Here is a 27,216-nt window from a genome sequence, read left to right as displayed (position 1 = left end):
CTGGTTCAGTCCTGGTTTAGTCCTTGGTTTGATCCTTAGTTTGATCCTTGCTTCAGTCCTTGGTTGAGTCCTGGTTCAGTCCTGGTGTAGTCCTTGGTTTGAGCCCTAGTTTGATCCTTCGTTCAATCCTTGGTTCAGTGTTAGTTCAGTCTTGGTTTAGTCCTTGGTTTGATTGTTGGTTTAGTCTTAGGTTAGTCTTTGGTTTGATTGTTGATTCAGTCTTAGCTTAGTCCTTGGTTTGATCACTGGTTCAGTCCTTGGTTCAGTCTTAGTTCAGTCTTGGTTTAGTCCTTCGTTTGATCCTTGATTCAGTCTTGGTTTAGTCCTTGGTATGATCATTGGTTCAGTCCTTGATTCAGTCTTGGTTTAGTACTTGGTTTGATCCTTGGTTCAGTCTTGGTTTAGTCCTGCTTTAGTCCTGGTTTAGTCCTGGGTTGGTCCGAAACTCTCCATTCTCTGTAATCTGGAGGGAAGAGGTGTTGCTAGGCGACAGTCCGTTGCGAGATGTCACAGCGTAGCGTTCCTTCAGCTGCGTCAGAGCCGCCATCAGACGAGTGTTTGCCGCATCCAGACTCAAGATGCGCTTTTCCTGAGAGCAAAGGTGGAACTGCTTAGTCCTGTTTCAGAGAGAAGCACCGATCCAGCTTTTTTCAGCTCTGGTACCAATACTGATGCTATTACTTTAAGTATCTGCTGATACCTGATATGAATCAATACCAGTATAGGGACAGAGAATGGCTCTTATTTCATTAAAACACAGTGTGCTGATTCCACAGATCCAATCATGTTCTGTAAGTGTTATTTCTCCTTCACATCAGACTGAACATCTTTGGATGAAGAAAAGGTCAAATATTATGAGACACTGTAGGCCAAAATCAGCCTGTAAATAAACTTCCTACATCCACTGAAACCAGGACATTGGTTGAACCGATATAATGGAAGCAAAACCATATCCCACGTATTTTTCAGTATCAGAGCTGATATTTGATACCAGTATTGGTATCGGTGCACCCTTACTGATTCAGTCCTGGTCTAGTCCTTATTTAGTCATAGTGTAGTCTTGATTTACCTGGGCTTCAATGATCTTCTGTTTGGAATCGACTACAGCCTGCATGTCAGAGTGGTCTTTTTTCAGCTCCTCCTCCACGGCCATCAACCTGAACAAGAACCACAGGTAACTCTCCAGGTGTGGGGTCAAACTGCCCCTCTCCAGTGTGAGGTCAAACTGCCCTCTCTGCAGATGTGGGGTCAAATCTCACACTGGAAACTGCATGAATTTGTTTAGAATTTCTATTGAATCTTCTCAGCTCTATTTTCATAGAAACTGACACCACTGTATTGCTGTTTATGCTGTGGCTCTAGCGACTCTTGTCTCTTATGGCTCTTGTGTGTCTTGTGGCTCTGACTCTTGTGGCTCATGTGTCTGTTGTGGCCCTTGTGGCTCTGACACTTGTGTCCCTTGAGTATTTAACTTTTGTGTCTTTTGTGTCTCTTGTATCTCTTGTGGCTCGTGTAGCTCTTGTGGCTCTTGTGGCTCTTGTGGCTCTTGTGGCTCTTGCGGCTCTTGCAGCCCTAACCCTGAGTCTCAGTTGCAAAGTGAAAACCATAACAGGACAGAGGCTGAGAGATTAGGGGCTCAGTGTGTTAGGGTTTAGGGGTGTAGTGTGTTAGGGTTTAGGGGGTTAGTGTGTTAGGGATTGGGGGATTAGTGGGTTAGGGTTTAGAGGATTCACTGTGAGAGTTTAGGGTTTTACCGGGTTATGATACTGTTCATCTGTAAATCCTTATCATCCTGCAGCCTCCGCAGACGACTCTCTGTGTCCTCCAACCGAACCTGAGACAGAAAAACAGGAGCAAACCGTGACAGAGACTGTTAGACATAACAGAAAAACATGAACATGAGAGTCAGGGGTTAGGATTAGGTTAGGGTTAGGGCGATAAATTAGAGGTTAGGATTAGGGTCAAGGTCAGGGGTTAGAAGTTAGGCTAACTCTAACCCTAACAGAGATACATACATATGTTTATTAACCAGTAGCAGTTTTACACGTCAGCAGTTTTACACTAGACTGTAGGTGACAGTAGCTCAGCACACACCCTCTGATCCATAGCTCATCGGTTCAAACCCCTCGCTTGACGCAAACATTGCAGAGCCTATTTAGGCTGCAAACTGCATTATATTCATGAGTGAAATATAAAACACAGCTCTTGTGAACATGTTCCTACAGATGGTGTGGACTTGTACCTGGTATTCCTGAAGCATGCGCTGGTTCTGCTGGTCTTGAACCAAAAGTCGAGATTCACATTCTTCTTCACGTAGAGCCGCCACCCTCAACTTCTCCTGGAGAGCAAGGATCTCCTGCTGGTACTGAAAAGAAAATATACAAGTGAGAATAAAAGAGGAGAAGAGGAGAGAGTAGGAGAGGAGAGAGGAGAGAAAGGAGAAGAGGAAGATAAGAGAGAGGAGGCATCTAGGGAGGGGGAGACCTTCTCAATGGTGGCGTCCTCATGCCGCTCCTCTTCTGTTTCTCCATATGATGAGTTCATATTCAGGAGCCACGCAGCGGTCCGGTCCAAAGCACAAGGAGAGGGTGCCTGCACAGACCAGAACCAGAACTAGACCATGATCAGAACCAGACCAGAACAAGACCAGGACCAGACCAGGACCAGAGAGGATGACAGAGGAGGAATGAGAAGAGTCTAGGTGTACAATCTGCGTATGGACTAATCTAACTTTGATTTCACATGGATCAGAGTGTCACCTGTCACTGCCTGATGATGTTTTCATGGAATAAAGTGTAAAAGCAAATGATACCAGATGATTGACAGGTGTCAACAAGAGTTGAGTTGACAGGGGAGGAGGCTGTGTTAACTGAGAGATAACAATAAAAACATTAGTTTTAAATATTTCCTTAAATATTTATGAACTTATACCATAGACTGTATATATAAATGGACAGGTGCTATGTTCCAAACAGGAAGTGATCTTGGGGGCACTTCAAGCTCCATCGACTCTGGCTCCAATTCACTTTCTGCGTAAAAACAGTGTCCCTTCTCTTTGTAATTGCTGCTGTCAGACTCATCATTTTGGTCTTAAAATGTTCGTATTAATCCGCTCTACATGATCCTGGGTTTTTTTATTTCACTATTGTGTCTGTAAATCAAGGTATGAACATTAATAACAGACAAATCAGGTGCCTTCTTTCTGCTGCTAGCGTTAGCAACAAGTTGATTGATAGCCATGTTGCTAAGCCCCCACCCCCTGCTAAACCAGCAGAGAGGGCGGGAAGGGGACTGTACCAGCTTCGCTCCTGATAGGTTCTTTGGTTTCAGGGTCAGATTTACAAATATGTTCCCTGGTTGCAGATTAGCTGCTATAACCTCTAGCCTCGATGAGCTTCATTTGGAGCACACTCTTTTAGTTTTTTGATTATTACCTTACGCTGCTTCTCGGGGCTGTCTCCTTTTGACGAGGAAGACGTCTGTCGTAGTCTGGAGCTCGGCCAATCAGGGCTCGATGACATCATACTCCCGGAGGCGGGGCGAGGGTAATGGGCGGAACTCGTCAGGACAGTGGGTGGAGTCCGACCACGAGGAGGTGCCGCAGGAGGAGGTTGATCAATGCGGCGCTGTGGTCCGGTCTGCCGAGTGCCGCCTGAACAAAGAAAATAAATTATTTATACTGCTAATATTACTGTTACTATATACTGTTATACTACTAATACTACTGCTACTATATACTGTTACACTACTAATACTACTGTTACTATATACTGTTACACTACTAATACTACTGCTACTATATACTGTTACACTGCTAATATTACTGTTACTATATACTGTTATACTACTAATACTACTGCTACTATATACTGTTACACTACTAATACTACTGTTACTATATACTGTTACACTACTAATACTACTGCTACTATATACTGTTACACTACTAATACTACTGTTACTATATACTGTTACACTACTAATACTACTGTTACTATATACTGTTACACTACTAATACTACTGTTACTATATACTGTTACACTACTAATACTACTGTTACTATATACTGTTACACTACTAATACTACTGTTACTATATACTGTTACACTAATACTTGTCATGAGGCGTGTGTATCTCTGCTCCTGTTCTGCCTCCCTGTGTGCACTCCCCCCTCCCTCACCTGCCTGAACCTGGAGCTGGGCGGAACTCTCGGCTCCTCCCGCGCACACCTGTGTCCCATCTGGGTAATCATCACCACCTGCCGTGGATAAGAGGAGCGGGGAGAAGACACTTGGTGCCAGATCGTCCACGTGTCAACGTGATGCTCCAGCTTAGTTTTTGCATTTTTGTTACCTGTCTGCCTGTTACTCATTGGATTTTTGCCACCTTCCAGATTCCTGCTCTCGCTCGTTCCTGCTCCTGCCTCTGTTCTTTCTGAAACATTTGTAATTCCTAAGATTGAATTTTTTATTTTCTACATAATTTTTATGCGGCTTTTAGAAAATAATAATCACAGGAATCAAGAATCAGAGCCACAACCATTTTAGTCAGCCAGGGACTCAAGGCACGTTAGGTCTGTAAAATTAACTAATAACCTAAGGGTTAGTGTTACACACTTAAAACCTAAAAGTTAGGGTTATTCACTAATAACCTAAGTATTAGGGTTAGTCACTAATAACCTAAAAGTTATGGTTACACACTAATAACCTAAGAGTTTGGGTTAGCGTGTGTCGTTAGCTTCATTTTTACCCATGGTCCTGCTACATAACCCTATGTCTTACCTGTGAGTGGGGCATCTGTGGCTCTGAACTCATCTCCACTGCTCGAGCTTGAGAGTCGCTCTGGGAGAGGCTTCTGGAAAGGGGTGGGGTCTGGGAGGGGCTTCTGGAAAGGGGAGGGGTCTTGGTGGGGCTTCTGGAAAGGGGTGGGGTCTGGGAGGGGTTTCTGGAAAGGGGCAGGGTCAGTGGGGAAGTGGGCGGGATCGGACATCTGCGTGAGGAAGGCGGGTTTAGTGGCAGTATCCTGGGACAGGTCCAGAGGTGTGGCCTCACTGGACGGTTGCCGCGGAGATGGTGTGGTCATGTGATACACTGGGTTCTGAAAGGAAAGGGGGAGGAGCCCCGCACGACGCCACGCCCCCTCGTCATCCAGTTCATCTCCGGTGGCGGAGTCAAGAGCAGCATCGTCAATGTTAGCCTCATTAGCATCGTTAGCTTCATTTGGGTCTGAATAGGATGAGCTCGGTGACATCCTCAGACCTGTCATACAAAAGGCATTTTGAATAATAATAATAATAATAAATAGATAGATAAACAGATAGACAGACAGATAGTAGGGTTAGGATCAGTACGACTAAGGTCAGTAGGATTAGGGGTTAAGGTCATAAGGGTTAGAGTCAGTAGGGTTAGGGGTTAATGTCAGTAGAGTTAGGATCAGTAAGGTTAAGATAAGTAGGATTAGGGGTTAAGGCAGGTAGGGTTAAGGTCATAAGGGTTAGAGTCAGTAGGGTTAGTAGGTTTAGGGGTTAAGGCCAGCGGGGTTAAGGTCATAAGGTTAGGGTCAGTAAGGTTAATGGTTAGTGTCAGTAAGGTTAGGATCAGTAGGGTTAGAGTCAGAAAGGTTAGAGGTTAGGATCAGTTGGGTTAGGGTCAGTATGATTAAGGTCAGTAGGGTTAGGAGTTAGGATCAGTAGAGTTAGAGTCAGTAGGGTTAGGGTAAGTAGGTAAGTGCAGACTATACTGCGTGGGCATGTGTGTGAACATGTACAGTATGTGTATGTTTGTGTGTACATGTGTATGTATGTGTGTGTATATGTGTACATGTGTGTGCATGAGTATGTGTGTGCATGTCTGTGTGTGGTGTGCGTGTGTATGTATTTATGTGTGTGTACATGTGTATGTGTGTGTGTGTATGTATGTATGTGTCGGGGTGTGTGCGTGTGTGTACGTGTGTATGTATGTATGTGTCTGTGTGTGCACTGACCTGAGGCCGGCTGCAGACTGGAGCCTTTGGTCACAAAAAACAGCTCTTTGTTTTCTGGAGTCGGAGACGGCAGTCGAGTGAAGTCCACCAATCTGAAAAGACCCACCAAAAACCGGTTCAGATCCTCCTCTATACCATTTTGGGTTACACATGATTTATTTTCAAATTAAAATGAACAAATTAAAAATATCTAATATCTCGGTTCCATTTCAAACATATTCACATAGACCAGGGGTCGGCAACCTTTAACACGCAAAGAGCCATTTGGACCCACTTTCCACGTAAAATAAAACACTGGGAGCCGCAAATACTTTTTGACATCTAAAATGAAGATAACACTGTATAATAATAATAATAATGTAACGGAATAATGTAGGTTTTATTTTCACGGACCTTCTACACGTGGCAGATAAATACGGCAAAAATAAGTTAAGTGCATAAAAAAATACAACTCACCAAACGCTGCATCAGTGTGAGCTCTGCGCTGATTATGTGATTATGTCTACTCTGCTCAGCAGTTTCTTTCAAAAAAACTCTAAAGGCGTATCATTTAATCCCAGGTGCTTATTCTCCATGTGCCAAAGCAGTTTTGAAGGTTTCATTGCCTCATTTGCTTTTCCCACATATTACGCAGAGACTCTGCGCGTGAGACTCACCTGCAGAGACAAACCCAGATTTTAAGTAGGTATTGTCTGTTAAATTTAGCTTTCTTTTTCTTGGAGGTCGTAGTCTCCTCTTCTGGCTCCTCAGTTGTCCTTTTCCCCTTTGTTAAAATCTCTCCAAAGACTTTTGTTTTGGCTCATTTTCACTCGCTTGTGGCTCTACTTTTGAGCGACATGTCTGATTATACGTGATACGTCATCGCGGAGACAAGAGCAGATAATAAACTTGCTACTACATCAAATAGATTTCTGTGGCGATTTCCAGCAGGATTTTCATGATAAATCTATGGACGAGCTTATTAGTGTGTCATTAGGGACGGGCCAAAGCTGCTCCTGACCCCTGTGCACACAGCGTCTGAAAACCAGGGCTCTTTACACAGGACTGTGAGCTGTGTGTGTCTGTGTGTGTGTCTGTGTGTGTGTCTGTGTGTCAGTGTCTGTGTGTGTGTCAGTGTCTGTGAGACGTGAGACGTGTTTTTTTTTTAACATTGTTCCGCGAATGTGGCGCTTATTTTGAGCAAGGAAAAATAAGAAAATATAACTTTATTTTAAGATCATAATAATCTTCAAATTTAAACTACAACAAACAAGAGCTAACACAAATAAAATACACTTCAATTAAATACTTAAAATTTATTTTCCCAAGCCACGCAGAGCCGCAGTATAAGGCTGAAAGAGCCAAATGCGGCTCCTGAGCCGCGGGTTGCCGACCCCTGACAAAGACTAAGTAATTCGCCACTGTGGTCTCACCCTAACCCCGCTCAGGGAGGAGCTACACAGATGGATCTATTTAAACAACCTGCCCCGTCCCAATCCGCCCTGCTCCATACAGCAAAATTTATTTATACAACCCACCCCGCTCTTGCAATCATTAAATACGCTGTAAAAATAGATAAGACATACATACTAAATACAACTTCATTTTTATTGAAAAACGTGCTTGAAAACAGATGTAATGGGAGTGAATCCATCAAGATGATGAACCAGATGCAGTTTTCTTTCAAAATAAATTAATACCTCATCATCTGTCTCCAAACGCTTTTCTTGGCCCTGTTTACTGTGGAAAATGGTTGTAACTGGCTAATGTGGAGCGCATGGGTCTGGGATCGGAACCAATTCAGATCTAGACCGGTTCAGATCTAGACAGGTTCAGATCCAGAATGGATCAGGTCCTGGTTCTTACCCGGCTTCCAGGGCACCCACTGAGGGGTTGACATTTGTTAGGGGCGGGGACATTGGAGGAGGTGATGCGATTCGCTGAGGCTCTGGACTGGCCACACCCATTCCTGCTGTAACCCCGCCCCCCGCAGCAGAAACTATGCCTCCAGGGTTAGCGAGGGCCAATGAGAGCTCTCGGATGATCCTCGGCAGAGGAGGCAGCTTCACCAGAAGAGACTGAGAAAAGAGACTGTCAGATACACTCTCTGTAAGTCACATGCCCTCCCTGTGTGTCAGATGCCCTCCCACCTGGTCCAGTTGGCTGAGGAGGCTGTGCAGAGTGGAAAGTTCTCGTCCCAGGTCGATGTATCCCTCGAAGCCTTGTCCCTGGTTCAGAGACTCAAGACTCGAGATTTCCTGGACAAACCTCTGCATCGCGCTCCACTGCCGCTCCACAAAGTCATTCATGAAAACCATGTAGTCCTCCTTAGACCCAAACCTACACCAGGACCAGACTAGGATCAGACCAGGACCAGAATAGGACCAGAACCAAACCAGAACCAGACCAGGACCAAACCAGAACCAGACCAGGACCAAACCAGAACCAGACCACACACGTATACAGACGTGTCTCCACACGTGCACACACAGACACACACACACACATACGCATGCATAGGGACATACATACAAACACACCCCCACAGATACACACACACACGCACTCACATACATACACACACACGCATGCATAGGTACATACATACAAACACACACACACAGATACACACACACACACACACCCCTACATACATACACACGGGTGCGCACACACGCGTGCACACATATGCACAGGTGTCTCGTACTTGCTGAAGTTGGCGAGGTTCTGGATGACCTTGGCGATAAGAGTCAAGGTGCGTGCTGTACGGTCGTCAGGATACTCAGAGCAAAGCTGGAAGAGCGACGGGGACATGACCGCAGGACACAGGAAGCGCAGGAACAGAGATGCCGTGATGAGACGCTCAGAAATGTCCCCACGCCCTCGAGACACACACTCCTCCTTCCATGAACAAAACACCTCCTTCAACTCCCTCGGGAATACCCTGAAACAGCACAGTTTAAAGAGGGTTTTTTTTTTTTTACTTCTATGGGGTATTAAAGAGTTGGTATGTTATGTTAAACATGATACTGTTTGACACATGTAGGCCTATGTTAAACATGATGCCGTTTGATACATGTAGGCCGATGTTAAACATGTAAGCCTATGTTAAAATTATGCTGTTTACCCATGTAGACCTATGTTAAACATGATGCTTTCGACACATGTAGGCCTATGTTAAACATGATAAGTATTTGTTTGTACAGAGCAGTCGTGATGCGTGAGCACCTCTGCTGATAAACCAGTGTGGTGTATGTATTGGCTCACTGACACATTTAAAGCCAAGGAACCGAAAGTAGTCACAGAACAAACTCTAGCTCTGTATATGTATGACTTTACCTGTAGGACTCCACCTGTAGCCCTGAGGGTTAGGCGTGCTCCACCTGTAGATCAGCATGTGTAGAACTTCACCTGTAGGACTTCACCAGTAAGCCTGAGCGTTAGCTATGCTCTATCTGTAGCTCTGTATGTGTATGACTTTACCTGTAGGACTTCACCTGTGGCCTAAGGGTTAGGCATGCTCAACCTGAAGATCTGAATGTGTAGTACTTCACCTGTAGCCCTGAAGGTAAGGTAGGCGCATAGGATCTGTACCTGTAGGACTTCACCTGTAGGCCTGAGGGTAAAGGGGGGACGATGTGGGACTTTACCTGTAGGAGTCGAGGATTTTGCAGAAGGCTAGCTCGCAGCACATGCGAAGGTTGGCCTGATGTTCTTGGAGGTCGGAGGTTGAACAGCGAGAAGGATCCACCTCGCAGTTTTCATCTGACTCATACAGAGCCTTCACGAACTCACCTGAGACCAGAGACGTCAACACCAACGTGACACAACAGCTTTTTGGTCAAAAACACATTAATCTACCTGTTTCAGGTCAATTCTCATTACCAAAATTATTTCTATTTGCTAAATGGCAGAATAATGAGAGAAGGATTTTTTTATACAATTTTTCATGACTTTCTTCAACAGAAGTTCAGTTAGAAGTTTACATACGTTTCATTAGTATTTGGCCCCATTGCCTTTAAACTGTAACTTGGGTCAAATGTTTTGGATATCCTTCCACAAGCTTCTCACAATAGTTGACAGGAGTTTGGCAGTGTGCTTCAAGTCACTGTCCATTTGAAGGGTTAGGGTGACCCATTTGTGCCCAAGCTTTAACTTCCTGGCTGATGTCTTAAGATGCTGCTTCGGTATTTCCACATAATGTTCTTTCCTCATGATGCCATCTATTCTGTGAAGTGCACCACAACATGATGCTGCCCCCCCCATATTTCACAGTTGGGATGGTGTTCTGAGGTTTGCAAGCTTCTCCTTTTTCCTTCAAACGTAACAATGTTCATTATGGCCAAACAGTTGTCTCTGTGTGCATTTGCAAACTGTAATCTGGCTCTTTTGTTTCTTTTACAGTAATGGCTTCTTCCTGCAGAGTGTCCTATCAGCCCATGTTGGTACAGTACTCATTTCACTGTGGACAATGACACACTCTTACAGCTTCAGCAGCGTCTTTACAAGGTTTTTTTTTTTTTTACTTTTGCTCTTGGGTTGATCTACAAATTTTGGACCAAAGCTCATTCATCTCTGGGACACAGAACCTGTCTGCTTCCTGAGTGGTGTGATGGCTGGACATTCCCATAGTCTTTATACTTGTGTATCATAGTCTGAACAGATGAACGGGGCCCCTTCAGGCATTTGGAAATTGCACCAAGGATGAACCAGACTTGTGCAAGTCCACAGTTCTCTTCCTGATACCTTGGCTGATTTCTTTTGACTTTCTCATGATGTTACAAAAAGATGCAGCGTATTTCACATGTGTCTCTAATTAACTCAAATTAGGTCAATAAACCAATCAGAAGCTTCCAAAGACATGACATTATCTTCTGGGTTTTCTCAAATTGTTTAAAGTCATAGTAATTTTACTGTATGTAAACTTCTGACTTTGAAGAGTCATGAAAAAGTTAAAAAAAAAATCAGTCTCTCATGATTCTGGCATTAACAAAGAGAAATAATTTAGTTAATCCTAATTCACCTAAAACAGGAAAAGTTTAGTCTGATTTCATGCCAGAGTGTATGTGTCTTTTTATAGTGTATATATATATATATATGTAAACTTTGTAAAAAGTTTTATCTGTCTCCACTGTCCTCTGCGATGCCTCCCGCCCCTCCTTTCCCCTTTTGTCCTCCAGACCCCATCCCTCCTCTGCCTCACTGTCCCCTTTAGTCCGGCAGACCCCACCCCTCCTCAACCTCACTGTCCGATTTAGTCCTGCAGACCTCACCCCTCCTTACTCTCCCTTATAGTCCTCTAGAACTCACCCCTCCTCCTCACACTCCCCTTTAATCCTGCAGACCCCTCCTCTCCCTCACACTCCCCTTTAGTCCTGCAGACCCCTCCTCCCCCTCACTCTCCTCTTTAGTCCTGCAGACCCCTCCTCCCCCTCACTCTCCTCTTTAGTCCTGCAGACCCCTCCTCCCCCTCACTCTCCTCTTTAGTCCTGCAGACCCCTCCTCCCCCTCACTCTCCTCTTTAGTCCTGCAGACCCCTCCTCCCTCTCACTCTCCTCTTTAGTCCTGCAGACCCCTCCTCCCTCTCACTCTCCTCTTTAGTCCTGCAGACCCCTCCTCCCCCTCACTCTCCTCTTTAGTCCTGCAGACCCCTCCTCCCCCTCACTCTCCTCTTTAGTCCTGCAGACCCCTCCTCCCCCTCACTCTCTTCTTTAGTCCTGCAGACCCTTCCTCCCCCTCACTCTCCTCTTTAGTCCTGCAGACCCCTCCTCCCCCTCACTCTCCTCTTTAGTCCTGCAGACCCTGCTCCTCCTCCCTCTCACTTTCCCCTTTAGTCCTTTAGGCCCAGCTCAGTGTAGCGGCTCTATTTGAACACACATTGGTCCGCTCTGATACAGACCCAGCGCGTCCTGGAGGTATTTGTGTCCGATCAGTTTCAGATATTCTTCGATGCTTTTTGTTGCCAGCGTGTTTTCTCGAAAGATCAGCTGATCATTGTCACGGCAACGGTCCACTTCCGCCATCATGAGGTCAGTCAGGAAGTCCTGAAACAACCAATCAGAAGAGAGTGTGGTCAGAAAACAGCCAATGCTCAGAATGTCTTAAAGATCAGAGGTCGATGATCAACTTTGTTGCCATGTCATCTGACCTCCAGCTGTGTGTCTTGGACATGGGTGAAGAGAGGGGCAGAGCTGACAACCGATTACCACCTGGTGGTGAGTTGGATCCGCTGGCGGAGGAGGAAGCCGGACAGACCTGGCAGACCCAAGCATACTGTGAGGGTCTGTTGGGAAAGTCTGGGGGAGCCCTCTGTTAGTGGGGTCTTTAACTGACACCTCTATGAGAGCTTCATCGAGATCACGGGGGAAGCTGGGGACACGAATACAAGTGGACCATTTCCTGTGTCTCTGTTGTTGTGCGTCTCTGTTGTTCCCTCATATCTGTGGTCGCAGGGTCTCTGGTGCCTGTCGCAGTGGCAATCCCTGAACCCGGTGGTGGATGCCGGAGGTAAGGGATGCCGTCATGCTGAAGAAGGAGTCCTATCGAGCCTTGTTGGCTTGTGAGACTCCTGAGGCAGCTGACGAGTATGGGCGGAACAATTATGCAGCGGCTCATGTGGTTGCAGAGGTAAAAACTCCGGGTTAGGAGGAGTTCAGGGAGGGCAGGGAGGAGTATAGCTTGGCCTCAAAGAAATTCTGGCAAACCATCTGATGCCTCAGGAGGGGGAAGCACTGTTTCACCAACACTGTTTACAGTGCAGGTGAAGAGCTTCTGATTTTGACCAGGGATGTTGTAAGGGGGACAATGGAAGGAATACTTTGAGGATATCCTCAATGCCACCGTCAGGTCTTCAGAGGAGGAATCAGAGACTGTGGACTTGGAAGTGAACTCATCCATCACCCTGGCTGAAGTCACTGAGATGGATAAAGTTCCTTGGTGGCTCCTGAGTATCTTAAGTCTCTGGATGTTGTGGGTCTTGGCTGACACGTCTCTACAACACCATGTGGCAGTTGGAGACAGTGCTTCTAGACTGGCAGATGGGGTGGTGGGAACAGAGGGTGCGTTCTAACTACAGGAGAATCACACTCCTCAGCCTTCCCGGTAAGGTCTATCACAGGGGCTGGACAGGAAAATCCGACCAGTAGTTGAACCTCGGATTCAGGAGGAGCCGTGTAGTTATAGTCGACGTCTCAGAACTGGGGGCAGATAGCAGGCCAGTGTGAAGCAGCTGGGATGAAAATCAGCTCCTCCAAATCCAAGGGCATGGTTCTCCACTGGAGAAAGGTGGCCTGGTTCAGTCCTGTTTCAGACCTGGTTTAGTCGTAGTTTAGTCCTGGTTTAGTCCTGGTTTAGACCTTGTTTAGTCCTGTTTCAGACCTGGTTTAGTCCTGCTTCAGACCTGTTTCAGACTTAGTTTAGTCCTGGTTTAGTCCTCTTTCAGACCTGATTTAGTCGATGTTTAGTCCTGATTTAGTCCTGTTTCGCTCCTCATTTAGTACTGTTTCAGACGTGTTTCAGACATGGTTTAGTCCTGGTTGAGTTCTGGTTCAAACCTGGTTTAGTCCTGGTTTAGTCCTGGTTCAGACCTGATTTAGTCGATGTTTAGTCCTGATTTAGTCCTGTTTCGCTCCTCATTTAGTACTGTTTCAGACGTGTTTCAGACATGGTTTAGTCCTGGTTGAGTTCTGGTTCAAACCTGGTTTAGTCCTAGTTTAGTCCTCTTTCAGACCTGATTTAGTCGATGTTTAGTCCTGATTTAGTCCTGTTTCGCTTCTCATTTAGTACTGTTTCAGACGTGTTTCAGACATGGTTTAGTCCTGGTTGAGTTCTGGTTCAAACCTGGTTTAGTCCTGGTTTAGTCCTGGTTTAGTCCTGGTTCAGACCTGGTTCAGACCTGGTCTAGTTTTGTCAGACCTGGTTTAGTTCTGTTTCAGACCTGGTTTAGTCCTGTTTCAGATCTCTTTCAGACCTGGTTTAGTCCTATTTCAAAGCTGGTTTAGTCCTGTTTCAGACCTTGTTTAATCTTGTTTCAAACCTGTTTCAGATCTGGTTTAGTCCTGGTTTAGTCCTGTTTCAGACCTGGTTTAGTCCTATTTCAGACCTGTTTTCACACATGGTTTAGTCCTGGTTTAGTCCTGGTTTTCACCTTGGCCTTGCCGGTGCTGTGTAGGATGTGCACCAGAGCGGCAGAGATCTCGTCTTTGGAGCGCAGACTCAGGTTGGACTCTAGAGTTCCGCACAGTCGCAGGTAGTTGGCGCTGATCCACTCAGCAAACTCTTTGTATTGCTCCATCGGCAGAACCACTACAGACTGGAACTGGACCCGGACTCGGAGCGCTGGGCCGGACTTCCCTGGAGCAGAGGCAGGGACCGGGTCAGACTTAACCCCAACCCTCTGGGGGTTTTTCCTAACTTCCCTGACTTTAGTTTTGTTTTTGTGCTTGTTAAATATCAACTTCAGAACAATCAGGCACTATTAGGGTTGTAAATACCACAGTAACCACACACACACACACACACAAGCAGAGACACACACAAAAACATACACACCCCTATACTTTTGTTACTACTTTTAATTTAGTTTAATATTTTTGTCTCTTTTCAATAGTTCTGAAGTAATCCCAATCATATGAACTGTATAGTATTAACTATAGTGTAATTTTATGCCTTTAAATAAATGTTCCCACTAGTCTTAATCCACAAGTCTCAATTTAGTCCTGGTCTGATCTCACCTCTGCTGGAGCTGGGCGTGCTCAGTTGGTACCATCGCTCCTGAACCTGTCGTCCAATCAGAGCGCTGACGCTGATATTGACGAGGCCTGAGAACAAATTGGAGGCTTTAGAGGAACATATCATTCTATAACAATAATAGTAATAATAATAATATCCATCCCGATCCCGAGGTGTTCCCAGGCCAGCCGAGGGACATAATCCCTCCAGCGTGTCCTGGGTCTTCCCCAGGGCCTCCTCCCGGTGGGACGTGCCCGGAACACCTCCCAAGTGAGGCGTATTATAATAATAATAATAATAATGTTTAAGTGCTCTCCTTGAACCGCCACCTTAACGTGGTGAAGGGTTTGAACATCTGAATGATCCTGGGAGTTATATTGTCAGGGACTTCATCCCCCTGGCAGGGTCACTCATGACAAAAAGGTCCTGGGGGACGGGTCGGACAAAGAGCAGTTCAGCCTCTCATGATGAGTAATCAAGGACAGCTATATCGCCTAGATTGGCATTATCGGGACAAGTGGGTGCTCAACAGCGAGCGCCTAGTGGTTAGGGTTAGGGTCCCTGAGGGGCCGTTGCAGATAGATCTGGGCAGCAGAAGAAGGCGGAGGCGTTGATGAAGGGCTCTCCGGACAAGGAGACTGGCTCTGGGGACATGGAATGTCACCTCGCTGAGGGTGAAGGGGAGTTGAGCGTTACCAACTAGATATAGTCAGCCTCAACTCCACGCAGAGCTTGGATTCTGGAATCCAACTCCTGAGAGAGGCTGGATTTCATTTCTCTGCGGCGAGCTAGTGTGGGCTTATAGCCTCACAACTCAGCCGCCACGTGTCCACCCTGGTGAACGAGAGGGTCCAGGACATGGATTTCAAGTGGGCTAAGTTCTCCACCTCTATTGTCGATGCAGCCCTCATAGCTGTGTTCGTAAGGTCTGCAGTGCTTGTTGCAGCAGCAACCCCCGAACCCAGTGGTGGATACTGAAAGTAAGCGATGCCATTAGGCTTAAACTGCGGGCAAAGCGTGCTGTTCACAGAGACAAGAGTTGGGAGGAGTTCAGGGAGGCCATGGAGGACTGTCGGACAGCCTGAAAGAGATTCTGGCAAACCGTCTGACGCCTCAGGTGGGGAAAGCAGTGCTTCGCCAACACTGTTGACAGTGCGGGTGGAGAGCTCTTGACCTCAACCGGGACTGTTGACAAATGGTGGAAGGAATACTTTCAGAATTTCCTCAATGCCACTTTCACAACTTCAGAGGAGGAAGCAGAGACTGAGGACTCAGAGGCAGACTCATCCAGCACCCTATGGTCTCAGAGGTGAACCTGGCTGAAGTCACTGAAGTGGTTAATCCTCCAGTGGAGGATGAGATCTATCCTGAGTGTCTTAAGTCTCTGGATGTTGTGGGGCTGTCTTGGCTAACACGTCTCTGCAACAACACGTGGCGGTCGGGGACAGTGCCGCTGGACTGCCAGACCGAGGTGGTGGTCACTCTGTTTATGAAGTGAGACCAGCGGGTGTGTTTCAACTACAGGGGAATCAAACTCCTCAGCCTTCTGGGTAAGGTCTATTCCAGGGGCTGGAGAGGAGAATCGAACCAGTAGTTGAACCTTGGATTTAGGAGGAACAACATGGTTTTTGGAACACTGGACCAGTTCTATACTCTCCATCGAGTGCTCAAGGGTTCAGGGGAGTTTGCCCAAGTAGTCCACATGTGAGGCATTCAACTGTGTCCCTCATCGTGCCCCCCCCCCCGGGGGTCCTCCTGGAGTATGGGGTCCGAGGCCCCCTTTGCTAAGGGCTGTCCGGTCCCTGTATGACCAGAGCAGGAGCTGTGTTCGCATTGCTGGCAGTAAGTCTGACCTGTTCCCGGACAAAGGGCAGCCATGGCGGAGTTTAACATGAGAAGGGAACAGCATTACAACATGGAGCTCACAGAGTCCGTTTGTGTAATATAGGAGCTTTTATAGTTCAAAATGATATACCCACGCTGCCACCTGCTGGTCTCCATGGAGTTTAAACTTGTACCTTTAATACAACAGGTTTAACTGTGTGAATGTGACGCACCCACGTAGCTGGACTTGTCTTTGCGGCGTTTCGGGTTGGTCTCTTTGTACAGGTGCAGTGTGATGGCACCAATCGATGGGAGCGCACTAAAGTCAAACCGCTCTCCCCAGAAGACGTTATCGGTCCTGGACTTACACGAAGTACGAGCGTACAGACAGTCATCCAAGCACACCTCCACAAAGTACCTGTAGAGAAGACCACTTTAAACCTGCTATAGTAATGTTAAAGTCCTCTTAAAGTCCTGTTATAGACCTTGACCTCTTATAGACCTGTTATAGCCCTGTTCTAGTCATGTTATAAATTTGGGTTTGTTTTCCTGGTCTGGTCCTGGTCTGGTCCTGGTCTGGTCCTGGTCTGGTCCTGGTCTGGTCATTGTCTGGTCATGGTTTGGTCATGGTTTGGTCATGTTGGTTCCTGGTCTGGTCCTGATCCGGTCTTGTTTGGTCTTGCTCTGGTCCTGGTCTGGTCGTGATCTGGTCCTGGTCTGGTCTGGTCTGGTCTGGTCCTGGTCTGGTCTTGGTCTGGTCCTGGTTTGGTCCTGATCTGGTCTTGGTCTGGTTCTGGTCTGGTCCTGCTCTGGTCCTGGTCTGGTCCTAGTCTGGTCCTGGTCTGGTCCTGGTCTGGTCCTGGTCTGGTCCTGGTCTGGTCATGTCTGGTCTTTGTCTGGTCTTGGTCTGGTCCTGGTCTAGTCTTGTCTGTTCCTGGTCTAGTCTTGTCTGGTCTTGGTCTGGTCCTGGTCTGGTCCTGGTCTGGTCCTGGTCTGGTCTTGGTCTGGTCCTGGTTTGGTCCTGATCTGGTCTTGGTCTGGTCCTGCTCTGGTCCTGGTCTGGTCCTAGTCTGGTTGGGTCTGGTCCTGGTCTGGTCCTGGTCTGGTCCTGGTCTGGTCCTGGTCTGGTCCTGGTCTGGTCCTGGTCTGGTCATGTCTGGTCTTGGTCTGGTCTTGGTCTGGTCCTGGTCTAGTCTTGTCTGGTCTTGGTCTGGTCCTGGTCTAGTCTTGTCTGGTCTTGGTCTGGTCCTGGTCTGGTCGTGGTCGTGTCTGGTCCTGGTCCAGACCTCTTCTTTGGGCCTAGGTCCCGTCCCTCCAGGACCCACAGTGTGAGGAGGTTCTCTGTTCTTCTGATGTTGTCCTTGTTGGGAAGAACGGCCCGGCGCAGGTTCTCCATCCATTTGTCCCTCTCTGCGGCCGAGCGACATGAGAAACATTTAGTGCCCGAAGAGGTCGTGACCTTTGGAGAGGGGAGGGGGGAGAAAATGGGGGGGTAGGTTTAGGTTTGTAGTGAAGAGACATCTGTGTATGTGTGTGTGTTTGTGTGGGTGTATATGTATATATGTATTTGTAGGTGTGCATTTGTGTGTGTATATATCTATGTGTGTGTGTGTGTTATATATGTGTGTGTTACATATGTGTGTTATGTATGTGTGTGTTATATATGTGTGTGTATGTGTGTGTTATGTATGTGTGTGTACGTGTTATGTATGTGTGTGCGTGTTATGTATGTGTGTGCGTGTTATGTATGTGTGTGTGTCTGTTATGTTTGTGTGTGTGCTATATAAGTGTGCTTGTGTTATATATGTGTGTTATGTATGTGCGTGTTATATGTGTGTTACATGTGTGTTATGTATGTGCGTGTTATATATGTGTGTGTATGTGTGTGTTATGTATGTGTGTATGTTATGTGTGTGTGTGTTATGTACGTGTGTGTCCTTACTTCGAAGCAGTAGTCCTGCCCCAGCAAAGACGAGTGCACTGGTTTAATGATCACTGATTGGTCCATTCTGAGGTCCAGAGACGACACTGAGCCGGTGCTTAGCAACGAGTCTCCACCCACCGCTCGCATCACACACCTGCACAGGGAAACAGGAAGTGCCTCACACATCTACATGGGAAACAGGAAGTGCCTCAAGGGTTTTGTAGTCCAGCCTCAAATAAATGTGGATCTGCTGCTCAGCTCCCCGATGGACCAGTCAGTCAATCAGACAGCTCTGTGATACACCTGACAGCCAATCAGAAAGCTCTGTGATACACCTGAGAGCCAATCAGAAAGCTCTGTGATACACCTGACAGCCAATCAGAAAGCTCTGTGACACACCTGACAGCCAATCAGAAAGCTCTGTGATACACCTGAGAGCCAATCAGAAAGCTCTGTGATACACCTGACAGCCAATCAGAAAGCTCTAACCTTAAGCTCACAAACAGGTCCTCTATGGGCCCTCACAAACAGGTCCTCTCTGGGTCCTCACAAACAGGTCCTCTATGGGTCCCCACAAACAGGTCCTCTATGGGTCCCCACAAATAGGTCCTCTATGGGCCCTCACAAACAGGTCCTCTATGGGCCCTCACAAACAGGTCCCCTATGGGTCCCCACAAACAGGTCCTCTATGGGTCCCCACAAACAGGTCCTCTATGGGCCCTCATAAACAGCTATAGCTGTAGCTGTTATATATAAACAGCTACAGCTACATAAGCTAATCAGGGTCCAAGTGCATCATGGGAACTTCTAGTTTTAATGACTTTGACCAAAATTAATCCAAAACAATGTCCCAGATGTAACATTTACTTTAAACGATACAGTGTCCCAGTCCCCTGGCCACAATAAATAACAGAGACGTACTCCCTGTGTCTGTGTGGAGTTTGTATGTTCTTTCTGTCTCTGTGTGGAGTTTGCATGTTCTCCCTGTGTCTGTGTGGAGTTTGTATGTTCTTTCTGTCTCTGTGTGGAGTTTGCATGTTCTCCCTGTGTCTGTGTGGAGTTTGTGTGTTCTCTCTGTGTCTGTGTGCAGTTTGCGTGTTCTCCCTGTGTCTGTGTGGAGTTTGCGGGTTCTCCCTGTGAAGTCCTGACCAAGACCAGCTCAAGATCTGGAGATGGGTCCCTCGGCTCCTGACGGAACACTGGAGGATGGGTCAAATGCAGGTTTAACCCAGACACTGAGGGATGGGTCAAATGCAGGTTTAACTCAGACACAGAGGGATGGGTCAAATGCAGAGACACGTTTCTCTTTAGGGACATTAAAGCGGGGCAGACGTTTAGAGAGGTAAGTCTGGTTTCACGCGCAGCTGTGGCCTGGATGAATAGAGCCGCTCGGAGCGCGTGGCCTCTGGACCCGGGATTCTGCTCCCTGCAAGTCCGCTCCGGGAATCTGACCCGTGGAGGACAGAGGCGCGAGGACAGAGGCAGGACAGAGGCGCGAGGACGTGTCTGCGCCAAAACAAGCGTCCTAAAGCGCAGCTCTGAGGCTCAAACCGCGTTAGCTCCGCTTTAGCAGCTCTGTTAGCCGCTAAAGGCACCTGCTCCATCCCAGAGCGCAGCGCCCTCCTCCGCGTCCTACCCTCCCTCCTCCGTCTCCTCCGTCTCCTCTCTCCTCCTCTACCTCCTCCTCTACCTCCTTCTCTTCCTCCTCTCCTCCCCTTTCTCCTTTTCTCCTCGCATCATCGTCTTTTACAGAACAAAGAACCGAACTCACCGAGACGCATCCTCCCCTGAACCGACCCAAACTCGATCCGGATTCGACGCGTGCGCGCTGCAGTCGGTCTGAAGCGCGTGCGTGTGTGGCTAGATCCGGATCAGATCCGGATCAGATGGCTGTAAACCCGGACTGGTCCCGGTCCGGCCCGTGAGTTCGGTTCGGTGAGCCGCTTTGGCGCTTTTTTTAGCGCCGGTTGTGTCTCGGAGCAGCGCGTTCCTTCAGCGGCCGCAGCCCCCTCCTCTCCGGATTTTTAAAGAGCCCCGCACCGGGATTAAAGCGACTAAACCGGGTTCAACCCGAGCAGAGCTGAACAAACCGCTGTAATAACACACAGAAAGGGCATCTGACACACAGAGAGGGCATCTGACACACAGGGAGGGCATCTGACACACAGAGAGGGCATCTGACGCACAGAGAGGGCATCTGACGCACAGGGAGGGCATCTGACGCACAGGGAGGGCATCTGACGCACAGGGAGGGCATCTGACACACAGAGAGGGCATCTGACACACAGAGAGGGCATCTGACACACATCTGACACACAGGGAGGGCATCTGACACACAGAGAGGGCATCTGACACACAGGGAGGGCATCTGACACACAGAGAGGGCATCTGACACACAGAGAGGGCATCTGACACACAGGAGAACAGGATTGTGGGTAGTGTAGTTCACCTGGGGGTGTTGTTGCTGTGGCGACAGAGTTTGGGCTGAGAGAGAGTTCTTCGCAGAGATTTTTTGAGACGATGACTGAAGGAATCCTGCAGAGGTCAGAGGTCAGGGGTCATAATACTGTCGTGCCTTTGGGCATAACATTTCACCTGTGTGAGTGTGATTACACTGTTTACACCATAGACTACACACACACATATACACATGCACACAGATACACACACATACATGCACACCCCTACACACACCTATACACACACACATACACACACATACAGTCTATACACACATACGCAGACATACACACACATATACGCATGCACACACATACACATGCACACACACACCCCTACACACCCCTACCATTTATACACACATATGCAGACATACACACACATATATGCACACACACCCCTACACACACCTATACACACATATGCAGACATACACACACATATATGCACACACACCCCTACACACACCTATACACCCCTACACACACATACAGTCTATACACACACACATACACACCCCTACAGTCTATACACACACATGTACACACACATACAGTCTATACACACATATGCAGACATACACATACACACACACATATACACATGCACACACATACACATGCACACACACCCCTACCGTCAATACACACATATGCAGACATACACATACACACATATACGCACACACACACATATACACACCCACATACACACATACAGTCTATACACACATACACAGACATACACACACACATATACACACATACACACATGCACACACCCCTACATATACAGTCTATACACACATACAGTCTATACACACATATGCAGACATACACATACACACACATATACGCACGCACACACACACACACCCCTACACACATGCACACAGACATACACATACAGTCTATACACACATATGCAGACATACACACACACCCCCACACCCACATACACACCCCTGCACAACCGTACACACATACACATGCACACACACACACACACCCCGTCTATAGACACATACGCAGACATACACACATATATACGCACACACACACACATACACACACACAGGCAGTGTAGATGTGAACGTGTTTGTTGGTCAGATGATGGTTGACCTCACCATGACCCTGGTGGGCGTGTCCAGACGGGGGAGGTTACTGGGCATGCTCAGTCTGCGGCGTAGCTCCAGCGCTGAAACAAAAACAATTTAAGACATAGCGCGAACTGCGTATCCAAGTCAAGTGATTTACACGTTAACTCTATGTAACGGCGCGTTGACACAAGAGTAAAAGTTCTGTGGCACCAAAGGGCGACGTGCTACAGAGTACAGAGAATACACAGAGTACAGAGAATACAAAGAATACAGAGAATACAGAGAGTACAGAGAATACAGAGAGTACAGAGAGTACACAGAGTACAGAGAATACAGAAAGTACAGAGAATACAGAGTACAGAGAGTACACAGAGTACAGAGAGTACAGAGAATACAGAGAGTACAGAGAGTATGCAGAGTACAGAGAATACAGAGTACAGAGAATACAGAGAGTACACAGAGTACACAGAGTACAGAGAATACAGAGTACAGAGAATACAGAGGTACACAGAGTACAGAGAATACAGAGAGTACAGAGAATACAGAGTACAGAGAGTACACAGAGTACAGAGAATACAGAGTACAGAGAATACAGAGTACACAGAGTACAGAGAATACAGAGAGTACAGAGAATACAGAGTACAGAGAATACATAGTACAGAGAATACAGAGGTACACAGAGTACAGAGAATACAGAGGTACACAGAGTACAGAGTACAGAGAATACAGAGAGTAAAGAGAATACAGAGTACAGAGAATACAGAGGTACACAGAGTACAGAGTACAGAGAATACAGAGAGTACAGAGAATACAGAGTACAGAGAGTACACAGAGTACAGAGAATACAGAGTACAGAGAATATAGAGAGTACAGAGAATACAGAGTACAGAGGTACACAGAGTACAGAGAGTACACAGAGTACAGAGAATACAGAGAGTACAGAGAATACAGAGAGTACATAGAGTACAGAGAATACAGAGAATACAGAGTACAGAGAATACACAGAGTACAGAGAGTACATAGAGTACAGAGAATACAGAGAGTACAGAGAATACAGAGTACAGAGAGTACACAGAGTACAGAGAATACAGAGTACAGAGAATACACAGAGTACAGAGAGTACATAGAGTACACAGAGTACAGAGAATACACAGAGTACAGAGAATACATAGAGTACACAGAGTACAGAGAGTACATATAATACACAGAGTACAGAGAATACACAGAGTACAGAGAATACAGAGAGTACAGAGAATACAGAGAGTACAGAGAATACAGAGTACAGAGAGTACAGAGAATACAGAGTACAGAGGTACACAGAGTACAGAGAATACAGAGTACAGAGGTACACAGAGTACAGAGAATACAGAGAGTACAGAGAATACAGAGTACAGAGAATACACAGAGTACAGAGAGTACATAGAGTACACAGAGTACAGAGAGTACATATAATACACAGAGAATACACAGAGTACAGAGAGTACACAGAGTACAGAGAGTACATATAATACACAAAGTACAGAGAATACAGAGAGTACAGAGAATACAGAGAGTACAGAGAATACACAGAGTACAGAGAGTACACAGAGTACAGAGAGTACACAGAGTACATATAATACACAGAGTACAGAGAATACAGAGAGTACACAGAGTACAGAGAGTACACAGAGTACAGAGGATACACAGAATACAGAGAGTACAGAGAACAGAGAGTACACAGAGTGCAGAGAGTACAGTGTACAGAGAATACACAGAGTACAGAGAGTACAGACAGTATAGAGAGTACAGAGTATAGAGAGTACACAGAGTACAGATAATACAGAAAGTACAGAGAATACAGAGTACAGAGAGTACACAGAGTACAGAGAGTACAGAGTACAGAGAATACAGAGAGTACAGAGAGTATGCAGAGTACAGAGAATACAGAGTACAGAGAATACAGAGAGTACAGAGAGTACACAGAGTACACAGAGTACAGAGAATACAGAGTACAGAGAATACAGAGGTACACAGAGTACAGAGAATACAGAGAGTACAGAGAATACAGAGTACATAGAGTACACAGAGTACAGAGAATACAGAGAGTACAGAGAATACAGAGTACACAGAGTACAGAGAATACAGAGAGTACAGAGAATACAGAGTACAGAGAATACATAGTACAGAGAATACAGAGGTACACAGAGTACAGAGAATACAGAGGTACACAGAGTACAGAGAATACAGAGAGTACAGAGAATACAGAGTACAGAGAATACAGAGGTACACAGAGTACAGAGTACAGAGAATACAGAGAGTACAGAGAATACAGAGTACAGAGAGTACAGAGAATACAGAGTACAGAGAATATAGAGAGTACAGAGAATACAGAGTACAGAGGTACACAGAGTACAGAGAGTACACAGAGTACAGAGAATACAGAGAGTACAGAGAATACAGAGTACAGAGAATACAGAGAGTACATAGAGTACAGAGAATACAGAGAATACAGAGTACAGAGAATACACAGAGTACAGAGAGTACATAGAGTACAGAGAATACAGAGAGTACAGAGAATACAGAGTACAGAGAATACAGAGAATACAGAGTACAGAGAATACACAGAGTACAGAGAGTACATAGAGTACAGAGAATACAGAGAGTACAGAGAATACAGAGTACAGAGAGTACACAGAGTACAGAGAATACAGAGTACAGAGAATACACAGAGTACAGAGAGTACATAGAGTACACAGAGTACAGAGAATACACAGAGTACAGAGAATACATAGAGTACACAGAGTACAGAGAGTACATATAATACACAGAGTACAGAGAATACACAGAGTACAGAGAATACAGAGAGTACAGAGAATACAGAGAGTACAGAGAATACAGAGTACAGAGAGTACAGAGAATACAGAGTACAGAGGTACACAGAGTACAGAGAATACAGAGTACAGAGGTACACAGAGTACAGAGAATACAGTGAGTACAGAGAATACAGAGTACAGAGAATACACAGAGTACAGAGAGTACATAGAGTACACAGAGTACAGAGAGTACATATAATACACAGAGAATACACAGAGTACAGAGAGTACACAGAGTACAGAGAGTACATATAATACACAAAGTACAGAGAATACAGAGAGTACAGAGAATACAGAGAGTACAGAGAATACACAGAGTACAGAGAGTACACAGAGTACAGAGAGTACACAGAGTACATATAATACACAGAGTACAGAGAATACAGAGAGTACAGAGAGTACACAGAGTACAGAGGATACACAGAATACAGAGAGTACAGAGAACAGAGAGTACACAGAGTGCAGAGAGTACAGTGTACAGAGAATACACAGAGTACAGAGAGTACAGACAGTATAGAGAGTACAGAGTATAGAGAGTACACAGAGTACAGATAATACACAGAATACAGAGAGTACAGAGAGAGCACACAGTACAGAGAGTACAGAGAATACACAGAATACAGAGAGTACAGTGAATACACAGAATACAGAGAGTACATAGAACAGAGAGTACACAGAGTACAGAGAATACACAGAGTACAGAGAATACAGAGTACACAGAGTACAGAGAGTACACAGAGTACAGAGAATACAGAGTACAGAGAGCATAGAGAGTACAGAGAGTACTGAATACAGAGAGTACACAGAGTACAAAGAGTACAGAGAATACAGAGTACAGAGAGTATAGAGAGTACAGAGAGTACTGAATACAGAGAGTACACAGAGTACAGAATACAGAGAGTACATAGAACAGAGAGTACACAGAGTACAGAGAGTACACAGAATACACAGAGTACAGAGAGTACAGAATACAGAGAGTATAGAGAGTACAGAGAGTACTGAATACAGAGAGTACAGAGAGTACACAGAGTACAGAGAATACACAGAGTACAGAGAGTACTGAATACAGAGAGTACACAGAGTACAAAGAGTACAGAGAATACAGAGTACAGAGAGTATAGAGAGTACAGAGAGTACTGAATACAGAGAGTACACAGAGTACAAAGAGTACAGAGAATACAGAGTACAGAGAGAATAGAGAGTACAGAGAGTACTGAATACAGAGAGTACACAGAGTACAGAGAGTACAGAGTACAGAGAATACACAGAGAACAGAGAGTACACACAGTACAGAGAGTACAGAGAATACACAGAATACAGAGAGTACAGCGAATACACAGAATACAGAGAGTACATAGAACAGAGAGTACACAGAGTACAGAGAGTACACAGAATACACAGAGTACAGAGAGTACAGAATACAGAGAGTATAGAGAGTACAGAGAGTACTGAATACAGAGAGTACACAGAGTACAGAGAATACACAGAGTACAGAGAGTACACAGAGTACAGAGAATACACAGAGTACACAGAGTACAGCGAGTACAGAGAACAGAGAGTACACAGAGTACAGAGAGTACACAGAATACAGAGAGTACAGAGTACACAGAGTACAGAGAGTATAGAGAGTACAGAGTACAGAGAGTATAGCGAGTACAGAGTACACAGAGTACAGAGAGTACAGAGAGTACAGCGAGTACAGAGAACAGAGAGTACACAGAGTACAGAGAGTACAGAGTACAGAGAGTACAGAGAATACACAGAGTACAGAGAGTACAGGGTACAGAGAATACACAGAGTACAGAGAGTACACACAGTACAGAGAGTACAGCGAATACACAGAATACAGAGAGTATAGAGAGTACAGAGAGTACAGAATACAGAGAGTACAGAGAACGGAGTATAGAGAATACACAGAGTACAGTGAGTACAGAGAACAGAGAGTACACAGAGTACAGAGTACAGAGAGTACAGAGAATACACAGAGTACAGAGAGTACAGCAAATACACAGAATACAGAGAGTACAGAGAGTACAGAGTACAGAGAGTACAGAGAACAGAGTATAGAGAATACACAGAGTACAGCGAGTACAGAGAACAGAGAGTACACAGAGTAGAGTACAGAGAGTACAGAGAATACACAGAGTACAGAGAGTACAGAGAATACACAGAGTACGGAGAGTACAGCGAATACACAGAATACAGAGAGTACATAGAACAGAAAGTACACAGAGTACAGAGAGTACACAGAATACAGAGAGTACAGAGTACACAGAGTACAGAGAGTATAGAGAGTACAGAGAGTACAGAGTACAGAGAGTATAGAGAGTACAGAGTACACAGAGTACAGAGTACAGAGAGTACA

General features: G+C 46.0%; 1 protein-coding gene across 2 annotated transcripts; it reads right to left on the bottom strand.

Moving 5' to 3' along the window:
* Positions 1–366: 366 nt before the first annotated feature.
* LOC117376836 (disabled homolog 2-interacting protein-like) lies at positions 367–20,327 on the bottom strand. 2 transcript variants are annotated; one of them, XM_033973380.2, is made up of 19 exons: positions 20,212–20,327; positions 18,459–18,594; positions 17,803–17,975; positions 16,750–16,934; positions 14,695–14,781; positions 14,109–14,314; positions 11,862–12,006; positions 9,613–9,757; positions 8,670–8,906; positions 8,113–8,302; positions 7,829–8,040; positions 5,984–6,075; positions 4,783–5,259; positions 3,435–3,652; positions 2,485–2,592; positions 2,243–2,365; positions 1,755–1,834; positions 1,070–1,157; positions 367–589 (listed from the first exon to the last, which is right to left on the bottom strand). In XM_033973380.2, the coding sequence occupies exons 2-19, from the start codon at positions 18,585–18,587 to the stop codon at positions 413–415; spliced, it is 3,072 nt and encodes a 1,023-aa protein (XP_033829271.1). In that variant the 5' UTR covers positions 18,588–18,594; positions 20,212–20,327; the 3' UTR covers positions 367–412. The 2 variants fall into 2 exon arrangements, with proteins under 2 accessions (XP_033829271.1, XP_055080040.1); XM_055224065.1 differs by lacking the exons at positions 367–589; positions 1,070–1,157; positions 1,755–1,834 and having other exon boundaries at positions 2,290–2,365; positions 3,440–3,652; positions 20,212–20,321.
* Positions 20,328–27,216: the final 6,889 nt, after the last annotated feature.

Source organism: Periophthalmus magnuspinnatus, chromosome 9, assembly GCF_009829125.3.
Source record: "Periophthalmus magnuspinnatus isolate fPerMag1 chromosome 9, fPerMag1.2.pri, whole genome shotgun sequence".
Lineage (NCBI taxonomy): Eukaryota > Metazoa > Chordata > Actinopteri > Gobiiformes > Gobiidae > Periophthalmus > Periophthalmus magnuspinnatus.
The sequence above is the reverse complement of the archived record's forward strand: the minus strand, read 5'-3'. Positions and strand labels throughout refer to the sequence as shown.

Bases quoted from the DNA above. Each gene is read 5' to 3' on its own strand.
- LOC117376836 (XM_033973380.2), bottom strand. From the start codon at position 18,587: ATGCGAGCGGTGGGTGGAGACTCGTTGCTAAGCACCGGCTCAGTGTCG. The intron at 17,976-18,458 runs GTAAGGACACAC...CCCTCTCCAAAG, and splicing joins GGCAGGACTACTGCTTCGAA to GTCACGACCTCTTCGGGCAC. The intron at 5,260-5,983 runs GTCAGTGCACAC...TTTGTATGACAG, and splicing joins CAGTCTGCAGCCGGCCTCAG to GTCTGAGGATGTCACCGAGC.